At 45.4% G+C, this 14545-nt stretch overlaps 1 protein-coding gene across 1 annotated transcript; it reads right to left on the bottom strand.

Moving 5' to 3' along the window:
- Positions 1-56: 56 nt before the first annotated feature.
- On the bottom strand, positions 57-14254 carry GUCD1 (guanylyl cyclase domain containing 1). The gene is made up of 6 exons (XM_015416688.1): positions 14002-14254; positions 11169-11253; positions 9422-9587; positions 7343-7434; positions 3977-4218; positions 57-3089 (listed from the first exon to the last, which is right to left on the bottom strand). The coding sequence occupies exons 1-6, from the start codon at positions 14036-14038 to the stop codon at positions 2998-3000; spliced, it is 714 nt and encodes a 237-aa protein (XP_015272174.1). The 5' UTR covers positions 14039-14254; the 3' UTR covers positions 57-2997.
- Positions 14255-14545: the final 291 nt, after the last annotated feature.

The following is a 14545-nucleotide window of genomic DNA, read 5'->3' as shown; positions in this document are numbered from 1 at the left end:
GACAAGAGTCTTCTCCAGCACCATAATCCAAAAGCATCTATTCCTTGGCACTTGGCCTTCCTTACAGTCCAACTCTTGCAGCCATACATTACTACTGGGAACACCATATGAATCAGTTGGCTAATAGCAATTTTGACTCCTCACCCCCTTTGAATGGAAGGTGCACCCCCATGCAACGCAATATACTTTGATGCCAGGTACTTGATGCTGAAGAAAGTTAGTTTTGAAGTTTCCTTTTTAGAAACTATCCACTGTGAAGCCTCTCAGCTTCTCCGAAAGAAGGAAGAAGCATGCATTTTGTTCTTGGATTACAGCTTAATCCTTTATTGAGTGACTCAATTACAAAGTATATTTTCCGTATAAAATTTCTCTACATAAAATATTTCTTTTGTTATGGACAAGAGTGAATTAAGGCCTGTTGTGACGAATATTTGCTTGAATTCAGCAGCCAGATGAACAAGAAAAGAATGAGGTTAAGATATGTTTCCTTAAACAAGCCTGTGACTTTGGATACAAAAGGAATGCCCCCCCCCTCAGAATTGCCTTTGATTTTGCACTGAATCCATTTGCTTGCTTTTTTAGCCTGGTGTATGTTTGAGAGACCTTAATGGAGGGAATGCACTTTCACCTTTCTTTGTACAATGCAGAAATGTTTGCTCTTGCACCCTCCCCAGTAGTAGCTTCTGCTTTGTTATTAAGCCGCTTTCTGAATTGAGGGTTTTTTTAAAAAAAAAAAATTAACTGGCTGTAAAGGCCAGGCTCCTAAATTGTATAGTCTTCCAGGGTCAGTTCCTCCATCACATCAGGGAATGAGGTGGTCATGCCTACCAGTGATTCATCTAAAATTGTAATTTGGGAACGGTTTATACGTCTGTTGTCTTATGTGAAAGATCTGCGTAAGAATCAGCAAGCAGTTCTACTTAATTAACAACAGGTGCATTTAAATCCTGTGTCTTTTACAGTGCTATGACTCCTGGCCTTTAAAATCATAAAATGGCCCTTTAGTATTATTAGCCTTAAAAGAATTCAGCAGTGCCTTAAGCAGAAAGGACTATTTTCCCCTTTACTGTTCAAAGTGTGTATTATTTTAACAAAAAATAGCATAAATGAGAATGTAAAGACTGACCTTTTACCCACTGTACAGTTTTTAGAGCTTTGCTCTTCCCACCCCACTCCTTGCAAATGGTCTCAAACAGAAGAGCTGTAGGTAAGAAGAAATTCAGAAATCCCAAGTGACACACAGAACTCTTTGGATCATGCCATAAAAGGCCACAACAGCAGGAGAGAAATGTTTACCCTGTTCTTAAGGTCTGTGCTTCTAGTGCAATGGGGTTTCTTTGTTTTTCAGATGATTTAGAGCACTTGTCTCACCACATTCACTTTCTGGGGTGGATAAGATTTTGAACCCAAGCAACGTGGCATTTAATGGCACACAGTTCTTTAAAAATCCTCAAGGGAAGCCTTGCCACTGGTGTCTCCCTATTTCAATTGTCTATCGTTGCCAGAATTTTGTTTCTTGTTCACTGGCTAATGTCAGGCGTGTCACCACCGATTCTCTGTATTTGCAATACTTTCAAATAAAGTACACATTGGATTATGCTGTATGAAAAGTTTTATTTTATTTTAACAATCAGGGAAGTCCCATCTGAGCATGAGTGTAGTACTGATGAGGTAGAAAGTGGATTCTGGCTAGCACCTGTTCTACAACTCAGCTAAGAGGAGTTTCCCCATTTCCGTTCTGAATCTGGCTGCTGGCTGCCTCTGCCTTGGAAGTTCATGAATAGTGTTAGCAATAGAGTTCCAGTCTCCAATTACAGATCTGTAGCAGCTAATGAAGTTTCCATCCCTACCTGTTAGCCCTGTACTGATACTGCCAACTGCACACACTTAAGTGAATTCTAAAGTATCATTCTGTTGCCATGACATCAGTTTCTAGATATGTTCTGACAGCGCAGTATCAGTTTAAAAACAACAGTAAGGCTGGGCCTGTGGCTGGCCATCGGCAAGTGTCACTTGGGAGCTACTGGCAGGGGAAAGCTTTCTTCAGAGTCCTACAAATGATGACTGTTCAAGTGGTAGCGGTGCTGACCCCACTTCCACTGTTCAACATGCTTAAAATCAAAGGTTTAAAGATCTTTAATTGTGTGGCGCTGGAACCGGTAAGTTAGCAAAGCACTTCCCCCAAATTTATCTTGAAAATATTTAACTTGTTGAGAAGTAGCATGGTACATTCAGGAGTCTGCAACCCTTCCCCAAAAACTGCACCGAGGAAGCAAACAGAGTATCTGAAAATAAATGGGTGGCATGCAGTGAGCAGATTCACACCACCGTTTCCAAGGTGGCAGTGCACTCGCTATGCAACAACTTTCCCTTTCACCGACTGAAACCAATCTTCTGAAAGCACTTCCAGCCTGCTGCCAACACAGGTAAGACGTCCGCCTCTGCTTCAAAAGTAGCTGTAGCAATCAGCCTGCTTCTGTCTGTAGAATCCTTTTTAGACAACAAGGACTTCTTCATCTAGCTGCGCACTCAAAAAATAGTTTATTATGATCTGGGTGAAGGATGTGTCTTTATCTGTCGCTTCTTCCTGTGTCTACCCTTTCTCCAAATGCCCCCAAAGTGACGACTAACATTATATGGATTTGGTTTCGGAGAGTTTTATTCCTGGGAAGGAAAAGGGTCTGACATCCAACAGGAAAAAAGTCTGATTTTGCATTTTAAACTTAAGTGTGCAAAATTAAAATTAAATACATACACATCCGTATGTATGTATATAGCATAGTGTATGTACACAGCCTATTTCGTCGTCAAGAATAAAAAGATGGTGATAGGACAGCAATGTAGCTCTACCAACGTCTCTAAAGCATCCCTTGTTTGCAATCCTGCTGCAGTCTGGGAGCAAAGTCTCTGTAGCAGGAGTCCTGAGACAAGCTAGCTGCCCATAGAGGTGCTGGGCAGGCTGGGCCAATGACAAACTGGAAGGGCCAGTCCCGGGTGTCAGCTGTCTGTGTAAATGAACAGGATGTCTTCATCTGTGCCGTAACTCGTCCTGGCTTCCTCAAAGTTATTGATGCTGGTGCTGCATGTTCCTGTGGGATAGGACCAACAGGTATTCAGTGGGGAATCGGGGTTTAAGAGAGACCAGAAGCTGTGGGAATCCACAGCTGGAAAGCAGGGCTATCTAATCAGCATCCCCCTGCATGCTAAATCAGACAGCCCATGCTTCAGAGACTGACTAGGGCTTGGATCCAGACTAGATGTTTCCATGGAATGCAGTTTCCCCCTCTACTGTAGGAGCCTCAGATCCACAGAAATCTGTTCTGGGAGAGAGGAGAGCCCCCAGAACAATTTCAGGAGGGATTTGGGGCTGCCATGGGGTGGGAGTAGAAAAATCACATTCCATGGGTAGAAATCCTTGTGCCTGCAGAAATGTTTGTCTGGATCCAACCCTATGCATTGCTATGAACATCTTGCAGTAACAACACAGAACAGCCAGTGTAGAATATTTTAAAATGACTGTTCTATAACACTTTTATCATGCCTTTCCTTCCACGGATGGGTTGATTTCATTAATATTTTCAGTATTTTATCTGACTGTGCTTCTGTGCTGTATCATATGTCACAATTCTGGATGTGGCAGGATATAAAATGTTTAATAAATAAAAAAAACTCCGGGCAGTACACATAAGACCTCCCCCTGCCCGCCTTTTTTCCCTCACGACTTTGTGAGGTAGGCTAGGCTAAGAAAGTGGGCCTGCTCATCCGAGGTCACCTAGTGAGCTTTGTGACAGGATAAGAATGTGAGCTCGGATCTCCAGTCACTCACACTGTAGCCATGAATCCACACAGGCTAGGAGATCACAGCAGACACAGAACAGCAACGGTGACTAGCATTCTTTGAAATTTAAATTTAAAAAGCTCACAGAACTGGAGAGAAGGAGAAACCAGAGCTTGGAAGCAGGGGGTGGTTACTCACGATCAGCATAGGCAGGGTTGTTGTAATAAATACTCCCTGAGGCTTCGTTGTAGCCACACAACACAATGAAATGGCCCTGGTAGTCGGGGCTCCTGCAGAAGCACTTCTGTCCAATGGGGAGAAAGCAGCAGTATTTGACTGGGCTGGAGCACAGGTCACACAGCAACAGGACTGCATTCACCAGCACAATGGCAACATGGCCTTGGGCCAAGTGTTCTTGGATGTCCTGGATAGTCACTGTGCTGTAAAAGAAGATTGAGAGAAAGCAGGCTAAGAGGGCTCCTAGCCAAGAAGCTACGGCCATCAAAACATCAATTATGTCCCTAGTACTGTTTGAGGACCGGAATAGATGCCAAGCATTTTTTGCCCTTCAAGGCCATCTAGATAGTGTAAGCAAAGACAATAACTCCTGGGGCAACTTTGGCAGAATGCCTGTACAACAGACGCTGAAATGCACCATATGACCACAGACAGGCATTTCCACCTGAAGGAGCTCTTCCAGTAAGCATATGGCGTGGAGAAGTAGTAATACAGTTTAAAAGAGCTCCTTGTTCCTTGCCTCTCCCAAAGGCTAAGTTGTGGCTACTGCAATATGGATTCTATAACTGGGTCCGCCTTGGGGACCCCCTATTTAGGTGGAAAGGCGGCATTATAAATGTTTTAAATAAATAATAATAAATTAATCTTGAATCTGTGCAAGTGAGAAGCATGTTACAAATTTAGGGTTATGACTAGATTTGTTAAAATTCCACATGCTTACACATATGAACTCTATTCCGTCTTTGCATAAAGCTTATGTTATAATGCTTCAAGGACAGGAGGTTAGGGCTACAATCGCCATGCTGATGAAATAATTCCAGCTACGTGTGCATCCCAATAAATGTTTAGGATTATGAGCTACAGGATGATGCATTTTATTCTGGAATAAGGGTGTCTGGGCGGTTTAAAAATCTGCATGTTGACACCCACTGGCATGTTAGCCCTGAATAGATTTTTTTTAAATGATCTTTTTCTGATAACTTGATTGTACTTGTGATGAGTTTATTTATTTATTTTTCTTTAGCCCTGGCCACAAGGCCTGAATGTGAAAACACATCTAGACTGGATGTGTTGCACAGGCCTTAATCAGACAGGACAGGATTTCATAAAACAACTGGATGTTTTGCACAGGCCTTAATCAGACAGGACAGGAGCTCCCAGCCCTCAAGTTTCAAATGCAGTTAGCTGTTCCTGTCTTTTCAGCAGGCAATGGATTTCTGCTAGTGGAACACCCACGTAAGACCTTTCCCTCTGCTGCTAATCTTGCCTGCTGAAAAGACAATGGAAGATGATGTGTTCCATACTACTTGGAACATGCTATTTGGATTTGATCCACAGCCAACGGGCTCTTCAGCTTCCCCTTCAACCTTTCCAGTCACGATGCACATGCCTCTTGCACTTCTGGCATTCACCTCCTCTTATCTCAGCGCCAAAGGAACTTGTAGTATCAGCTGCATACTGTCAAGACTTACCCTGACCTAGCCTTGGTGTGGGAGGAAGACTCCCCAAGGCCTGAGGAACCCTCTCCATAGTCAGTGCTATAACTGAGGCTCCTTGCACCCCCCAGAGCCTCCTTCCACTATGACGGCTAGTGATATAAGCAGAACAGGAACTTCACCTCCACAAGCCCTACAGTCTCCCCCAGGAATGAAGAAGGCAGAGAGCTGGTGTCACAGCCCAGACCAGATGAAGGACCGCATACCTGGCAGCTCAAAGCACCCTGCAGTCTTGTCTCAAGCAGGAGGCCAGCACCATTTTCCGTACCTTTGCGGGATTCTGCTCCAACTCTGGTTACAGGAAGGAGTGGGATCTTGTGCTCCCTATATAAACCTTCAGTCAAACACTAGCCTTTGCTAGATTAACATCAATCTAACCCATGCTAAGTCCTGGACAGCTTGCACAAGACTTCTACTCCAGTTCTGAGGGTCAGCTTCAGCTCAGATTTTGGCCTGCTGCCAGAGACTCTCTTCCTCCATCCCTGATGGATGAGGTTACAAGCCTGAACACACACTCTGTCTCCATGCGGTGGGGGATGGGGGGGGGATGACACTAAGGAAACAATCCTAAACAAACTTGCAAACTCAGTGGGACTTACATTCTTAAGATGATACCGTAAGAGTACAGAAAAATAAAGCCAGCTCTTCACAACTTGCTGGTGGCCATCTGGATGAGCGACTGCAACTGATAGCCAACCTAAAACTTCCTGGAAGCAGCTGCAACTTTTCATAGCGTTGGGTTAATCCTGTTCAGAGTAACTCTCTGCCCCAAGATTTGCCAGTCATTTTCATGATCTTGTTCTTTAACAGCCATTGATTTTTACCATGTGTTTTTACTATTAATGAGCCTTCATTTGGAATGGAAATAGAAATTGTGATTTTCTGCTTGTTTTGTGGTCGAGGAGAGCACAAAGGTTCAAATCTGCAATATTCTTTTCGATGGCAATGATGCCTCTAGAGAGCTACTCTGGAGACTGAAAAATCTTTCCCAATAAACATGTAGGTACCTGTACACCGCGGAGCTGCGGTGGCTCAAGTGGTTAAGACGCTGAACTGCAGGCTGTGGAAGGTCAGTAGTTCAGCGGTTCAAGACCCGGGTGCCGCAAGACAGGGTGAGCTCCTGTCTCTAGTTCCAGCTCCTGCCAACCTAGCAGTTCGAAAGCAAGAAATTGCAAGTAGATAAATAGGGACCACTTCGGTGGGAAGGTAACAGCGTTCCGTGCGCCTTGGTGTTTAGTCATGCCGGCCACATGACCACGGAAACGTCTTCGGACAGCGCTGGCTCTTCGGCTTTGAAACGGAGATGAGCACCGCAACCCTAGAGTCGGATTCGACTGGCTTTTGAGCAAGGGAACCTTTACCTTTACCTTACCTGTACTTAGCAGAATCCCAACTTTAATTTAAAAGAGGGGTAAGCAAAGTACTCCCATCTGGAGAGACAAGCTGGAAAACAAAAGCGACTGCAGCCTTGCTGATATCAATGTTAACATGAAAATAAATTGCAAGGAATTCCACAGACCTTGCTTCCAGGTAAATATGCACATGATTAGCATGCAAGAGGTATGAGAGATTTGTTTCTCAAACTTCACTCTGCTGCATTTTTATCCTGCTCCTCCTCAGGGTAGTAGATAAGAGTTCTTCCCTCCTCACCTGGGTCTCCCCAGTCCCAGTCTGACACTAACTTGGCTGGCATACATTTCTCTAAGCCCAGATGAAAATCCGAAGGAAGGCTGACTCGAGAGCTTTCCCATTTTAGAGCTAACTATTCCAGAAGAGTTGTCCCATTTGCACAATAAAGCAAAAAGAGAAAAAGACACCACCAAGAGCTCACCACTTCTCCACCAGCACCTTGCAGACTTTGGCTTGTGCAAATAGCTGGTTGACTCGGTTCTCCTCTGTGTCAAAGTGTTTCCTGTAAAACGACTGAAGAAAGAAGACATTGAAGCTGGTCAGACTGACTACCAACATGAACGTATTCGGAGCAGGTGGCTTTTGAAGGAACCAAGCTATACCAGAAGGTGCTTCTTCATTGAGGGATAGACAACTATGGGATCTAGAACCACACAGCAGTTCAGTAGAAGCAAAGGTCAGACAGACTGGAATGTTCATGAACTGCAAAAACCAAAACTATTTTTAAAAACATAAGAAGAGCCCTGCTGGATTAGACTGCTGTTAGGCTCCAGCACCCTGTTTCATACAGTAGCCAACAAGTTGCTCTGGAGAGCCAACAGAACACAAAAGCCAAAGGTTTCCTCCCAATGTTGCCACTTGGCACTGGTATTCAGAGGTTTACTGCCTCTGAATGTGGAGGTTCCCTTTACTCACCATGGACAGTAGTCAGTGATGGACCTATCCTTCATCTATCTAACCCCCCTTTTAAAGCCATCTATGTTTGTGCCACCACCATGTGCACCGGCAATTAATTCAATAATTTAATTACTCATTGAGTAAACAAGTACTTTCTTTTGTCGATCATGTTCCTATTGCCAATCAACTTCACTGGGTGGCCCTCAAGTTCTAGTATTATTTTTAGCTCCTCATCCACCTTATTCACCCCATGCATAATTTTATAAATCTCTCTCATGGCCCCGCCTCTTCGCCTTCCTTTCTCTAAACTAAAAAGCCCCAGACCCTTCAGCCTTTCCTCGTAGGAAAGGTGCTCCAACCCCTTGATCATCTTGATTGCCCTCTTTAGTACTTCTTCCAGTTCTGCAATGTCCTTTTTGAGATACAGCAACCAGAGTGATAAACAGTATTTCAACTGAGGCTGCACCATGGCTGTATACAAGGGCAACACAGCATTTGCCATTTCATTCCCACTCCCCTTCCTAATAATCCCCAGCATGGAGTTTGCCTTCTTCACCACTGCAGTGGTGCTCCTAAGGCAGGGGTGGCCAAACTTGCTTAATGTAACAGCCACACAGAATAAACATAAGAACATAAGAGAAGCCAATGTTGGATCAGTCCAACATCTAGTCCAACAGTCTGTCACACAGTGGCCAGAAATACCAGGTGCCATCAGGAGGTCCAGCAGTGGGGCCAGGACACCAGAAGCCCTCCCACTGTTGCCCCCCCCCAAGCACCAAGAATACAGAGTACCACTTGCCCCAGACCGAGAGTTCCTATCTATATCTTGTGGCTAATAGCCACTGATAGACCTCTGCTCCATATGCTTATCTAATTCCCTCTTAAAGCTGTCCATGCTTGTAGCCGCCACCACCTCCTGTGGGAGTGAATTCCAAGTGTTAATCACTCTTTGAGTGAAGAAGTACTTCCTTTTATCTGTTTTAACCAGACTGCTCAGCAATTTCATTGAGTGCCCACGAGTTCTTGTATTGTGAGAAAGGGAGAAAAGTACTTCTTTCTCAACCTGCTCTATCCCATGCATAATCTTATAAACCTCGATCATGTCACCCCTCAGCCGTCGTTTCTCCAAGCTAAAGAGCCCCAAGCGCTTTAACCTTTCTTCATAGGGAAAGTGTTCCAACCCTTTTATCATCCGAGTTGCCCTTTTCTGCACTTTTTCCAATGCTATGATATCCTTTTTGAGGTGTGGTGACCAGAACTGTACACAGTACTCCAAATGAGGTTGCACCATTGATTTATACAGGGGCATTATGATACTGGCTGACTTGTTTTCAATTCAGATGTTTGAGAGCCGCAAGACATGAACAAATATTACACCTATATTTTCATTGAAAAATATGCAGATTTGCTTTTTATTAACATTACATTAAAATGTGTGAAAGAGCTGCATGCGGCTCCCAAGCTGCAGTTTGGCCACCCCTGTCCTAAGGAAACCATGGATTGAACCTGATATGGCCGTCAAAAGGAATCCCTGCCTTCACTTTGCCAGAGAACCAGAATTTGGGTAATATCAACATTTCACTGTTAGAAATAGGAAACTGACCTGGGTTTTATAACCCTTGTCTACCCCCAGGGTCTGTGTGCAGAATCTGTGCTTCACACCAAAGTGGTGCATTAAGTAGGCCAAGTCAATGGTCCAGATGCTTTTTGTCAAACGGAGTTCCTGAATAGCCTTCTGAAATTCATCATCATTCAGAAGATTCAGGTATCTGAGGTTAAATAAAAAGGGGTGGATGCAACATTAGGTAAAAAAGAGCATTTCGGAACACTTCATATGGCACATGGGAAACACAGAATTATAGGATCAGTCCAAAGTGGACAGGCACCCCGCCACCAAAAGGACACAAAACTCCAATCAATGTGATGTCAAATGCTTGCTTGCTCCTGGGACTTTGTTCTTGGCTTAATAGGTTTACAGGGTAATGTATCTGATATGTTTATACGAACATGTATTTTAGTGCTGTTTATAATCCACTGGTTTATGTACATGCAATAGGGTCCAAAGAAGAGGGTCTGATAGCTACACGTTTGGTGTTTTTTTTAACCAGTGAGAGACTGGAGGATAAAAATAAATAACTTGGCAAACATCTGATGGGAAATTTCCTCAGACACTGGGATACAGTTCAAATGACCTCCAAGCCATGGTTCAGTTTGCTTCTGTGCTCCCTCCTACCCTCTTGGAGCAGTAATCCCCCACACCCATGGCTTTCCGTATCTATACTTCAGTGTTACAGCAACATTAGGGCTCACCCCTGTGGTCTGAAATAACCAGGCCTCCCTTGAAATCATGGTTTGAAGTCAGCTTGCAAGCCATCAGTTTTGAACAACCTGGCCAGCTCTAACGTTAGCCCCAATAAAGCCATAACCCTGAACTATGATTAGCACAAACCCTGGGAGGGTAGGGGAAACACATGAGCCTGCAGTGCATTCCCAGTGTGCAAACCACAATGGTGTCTGAACCAGACCTGCATTGTGGCAGACAGAAGAAAGACAAGACAAAAATTGGTGGTAGGAGAAACTTCAGGAACAGCGGGAGAGAGCTGCTCATTCAGGATCAGGGTCACGGGGTCACCTGGGCAGTGAGAAGAAGCTTGCAGGAAAAGCCACTGGAATTCAGAAATGAAGAGGAAAAAGAGTGGTTTGGATCTTCAGGAAAGGAGGTTTGGTTCTGCTTGGAATGGGTAGGGCAAGAGGAGAGGCAGGTTACAAGTAGTCAAGATGGGAAATTACCAGCGCACGGACTAACGTCTTGGCAGAAGGGATGGAGAGAAATGAAAATCTTCTGCTTCATATCTATTAAGTAGACATCTAAATATTCTCCTGCACCTAAAGCTCATGTTCCTCTGTGGAAGGAAAGACGAGCTCAGCAGGACAGCTAGCAGGTTGGAAAATGAAACCCAGGCAACACAACACAGAGAAAATCAGAACCATTGTTATTTGTGGGTCACAAACAGCAGCAACTTTGTGGAATGGAAAAGGGCAAGATATGTACGACAAATGAAGGGGACAAAAGCTACCTGTTGATTACAATTACTGAAAGAGCAATGCAAATCAGTGGTATGATTCAAGGTGTAAGCCTGTGGGGGAAATAATGGTTTTTCCAATTTTTACATCAAATCGGTCTCTGATAGAAGCTAAAGGTCCATGCTTTCCCCCCTCTCACAACTGAGAAGCTGGCACTATAGCTAGTTACACAGTTTTTTAAAGGGTCAGCAACTTTCACAGTGGCTCAGATCCAGGAACTATCTTGCTGGTAAGTTTTATCATCAGTCCTCGCCGAATTTACTTACTGCAGTACCATCCTGGAGCAGGCCAGCCCACAGTCCCAGTGGTACCACTGTTGGAGCACTGGCACTTTCAACTGCACATGGTCCCCTGCACCAAAAAAGGAGACAGTAGTTAATGAACTGTATGGCAGAAAAGCTTAGATATATACTTCTGCCAGTGTGAGTGCAGTGGTAAAGAGCAGCAGGCTCTAATCTGGAAAATCAGGTTTGATTCCCCACTCCTCCTCCACATGAAGCCTGCTGGGTGACCCTGGGCCAGTCACAATTCTCTCAGAACTCTCCCAGCCCCACCTACCGCACGCGGTACCTGTTGTGGGGATAGGAAGGGAAGGAGATTGTAAGCAACTTTGAGACTCTTTAAGGCAGAGAAAAGTTTTCCCCCTGAGGGAAAACTCATCTTTCATTCCATTGTGTACAAATCTACATGCAATTTTTTAAAATGCCAGAGAACCTAATTTAAATAAAATTTATGAAGGTGATTATGCAAACAGCTATCATAGGATAGCAACCTTGGGGGGAATTAATTAATTAATTTCTATACCGCCCTCCTCCGAAGGGCTCAGGGCAGTGTACAACATGTGTAAAAACATACAATACTTAATTTAAAAACATCAACAGCATCAGACTTCAAAATAACCAGTGATTAATCAGAAAAAGTGTTCCAAGACATGGAAGTAGGGGCAAAACATTTATCGTAACTGCTTTTTCGCAGGAAAAAAAATCACTACTAAAAATGCAATATTTATTAGCACAGAAAATGGATTAAAATAGGCAAATTAAGCAGTTTCAAAGTTGTAATTTGATTTCTAGGGCTAGTAATACGAAGAAAATTATCTCTCATATGCACTACTTAAACTTCACTATATAAGCTTTGCTGATCTCCCCATCAAATATTTCAGGTCAATACCAATGGCAATGATCACCTGTATTTCCTGTAAAAAGAAGAAGAGTTGGTTTTTATACCCTGCTTTTCACTACCTGAAGGAGTCTCAGAGCAGCTTACAATCGCCTATTGTAAACAATAGCCAGGTTATCAACACTGCATAGAGAGCTTCAATCCACCCATTACTGCAAAAAGAAACACAGGCTCACAGCAGCTGGAAGAGGAAGAGGAGGAGATTGGGTTTATACCCCACCCTTCACTACCTGAAGGAGTCTCAGAGCAGTTTACAATCTCCTTTCCCTTCCCCTCCCCACAACAGACACCCTGTGAGGTAGGTGGGGCTGAGAGAGCTCTGAGAGAACTGCTCCTGAGAGAACAGCTCTGAGAGAACTTGTGAGTGACCCAAGGTCACACCAGCTGCTGCATGTGGAGGACTGGAGAATTAAACCCAGTTCTCCCAGTTTGTACTCCTAACCACTACACCAAACTGGCTGAAACTAAGTGGGGATGGTCAGCATTTCAGCACCAGCACTGCCTAATCCTCCACACGCAGTGAGTCTGTAATCTTATTACATGGGATGGAGATATTAAGCCTAATTAACTCATCTTTTGCTGCCTCAAAAAGAACTGTAAATCGGTTTCTTTCAGTGAGGTAACACAGAACAATTAGGTACCTGAATCAGAACAATAAGCTGCAACTGCCATAATTTCTTTCAGTATGTAATTATTTAACCTTGGAACTCAGGCGGTTCAGTAAGAGGGCTCCTCACATGTCAGCCTGGCCCAACAGTGAGACTTCCAGGTCTTCCCTCCCATCCTCTCAGCCAGATGTATGGGATCACCAGTTCTGCCCTCCTTTGCCTACTCCCCCCAACAGTACCAAATCCTCAGTCATCCCTCTGCTCTTCTGTGCTATAGCAGCAGTATGAACACCAACAGAGCAGTGAAAAAAAGCAAAGTCTCTGCTATTATCCATAGATGAAAACTGTCCCTGCAGAGTTTTGACTTGCACACTGCCAGGAATCTTGTGACACTTGTGCAGCAGAAATAGGAAACACAGAAACCAGGTCTGGAGTGCCGATGAACAACCACTGTAAACCAGCAGCTCAGGAGCAAGACTCCAGCACAGTTTCAGACTGGGGTCTGCAGAAGCACAACTAGATTTAAGTCCAGTAGCACCTTAGAGACCAACAATATTTTTGCAGTATGAGCTTTCAAGAGCCAAAGCTCCCCTAGTCAGGCCTCCCTTTGACTCTTGAAAGCTCAAACCCTGAAAAACGTCGTTGGTCTTTAAGATGCTACTGGATGCAAATCTAGACCCCCACAGCAGGTGGTCAGGTAGTCTGTAGGGGACAGGGCAGCTTTTCCTCTACAATTGCATTGATGAAATTATTATGGCCAACCTCAATTCCTTTCAGGCTGGATCTCTACTAATTCAAGAGATGCTGAAGAGCTCACCTGCAAGTCTGTTTTGCACTTGTAGCCTGAACTTTGAATTTTGACACAGAGAAAAATAAGTTTGGATAAGTGACAACGTTCTCTGTGGTCTTTAGCAGTAGTGGCTGTGTTACAACTAGACTCACTTGAAAGTCCAAGATACAGCTCACTGGCAAAGGGAACAGGAGATGCCCGGGAAGGGAAGGCAAAGGGAAGATCCCCCCCCCCACACACGCACTCATCCGTCCTGAACCATGGACACGCTACGTGTCGTTCTGCACATCTGTCCCCGGATATTGTTTTTAGCAGCAACCGCGGGAGGGGGGAGGGCTTCAGAGGGGCTAGATGAGCAACGGCGACTCCGGGGGCTTAGAGCAGGGGCTGCTCCTTTGGCCCCGGCAGAGGAAAATCTCCCCTAAGCGCGTAGCACCGCACTGATGCAGTACACCGACAGACCCGGCGCTTTGCACATGCTCAGCGGGCTTCTCGCCGCGTTCCCTCTGGCCCCTGACCGACCTGCGGGCGGCTCCGCCTCCTCTTTGGGACTCTTCATGGCCGGCGGGCGAACGTAGGACCAAGGAGCCTTAGGGGGCGGCCGCGGGCCCGGTCATGGCTCCCACGGCGACGGCGGCAGCTCTTCCGCCTCCTCCTCTTCCACCCTCCCTCCCTCCCGGGCCGACAGAGGCGGAGCCGCCCAGTGGCGGGAGGCGAGGCGGTCTGGTTGGGCGGGCGCCTGTCAAAGGAAGCCTCGCGGCGCTCCCTATGCGCTCCCCTGCTAGCACAGGAAACGCCTTGAGGCACGGCCACGATGCCTAGCCACTGTATGTTCACACATTACTGTTCCCGACACGGGATGCTCCCGTGTTGGCGGGCTGCACTTCCCCATGTCGGGCAGGAGGAGCCGCTGGAGGTCGAGCGCGACACCGCAGCAGCCTCTCAGGTTCCCGGCCCGGGAGCCTCGGCGTCTCCTGGCCCAGCACAGCAGTCATGTTGTTCTGCTAGTGGTGCTGGTTAGAGGAGCCTTTGGAGGGCAAAGCCGCACCTAGGCCTGCCTGCCGCA

The sequence above is a fragment of the Gekko japonicus genome, unplaced genomic scaffold, assembly GCF_001447785.1.
Source record: "Gekko japonicus isolate JY-2015 unplaced genomic scaffold, Gekko_japonicus_V1.1 scaffold16, whole genome shotgun sequence".
In the NCBI taxonomy this organism is placed as follows: domain Eukaryota; kingdom Metazoa; phylum Chordata; class Lepidosauria; order Squamata; family Gekkonidae; genus Gekko; species Gekko japonicus.
The sequence above is the reverse complement of the archived record's forward strand: the minus strand, read 5'-3'. Positions and strand labels throughout refer to the sequence as shown.

Bases quoted from the DNA above. Each gene is read 5' to 3' on its own strand.
- GUCD1 (XM_015416688.1), bottom strand. From the start codon at position 14,038: ATGAAGAGTCCCAAAGAGGAGGCGGAGCCGCCCGCAG. The intron at 7,435-9,421 runs GTCAGTTTCCTA...TTCTTTCTTCAG, and splicing joins ACAAGGGTTATAAAACCCAG to TCGTTTTACAGGAAACACTT. The intron at 3,090-3,976 runs GTGAGTAACCAC...CCTATCCCACAG, and splicing joins CAACCCTGCCTATGCTGATC to GAACATGCAGCACCAGCATC.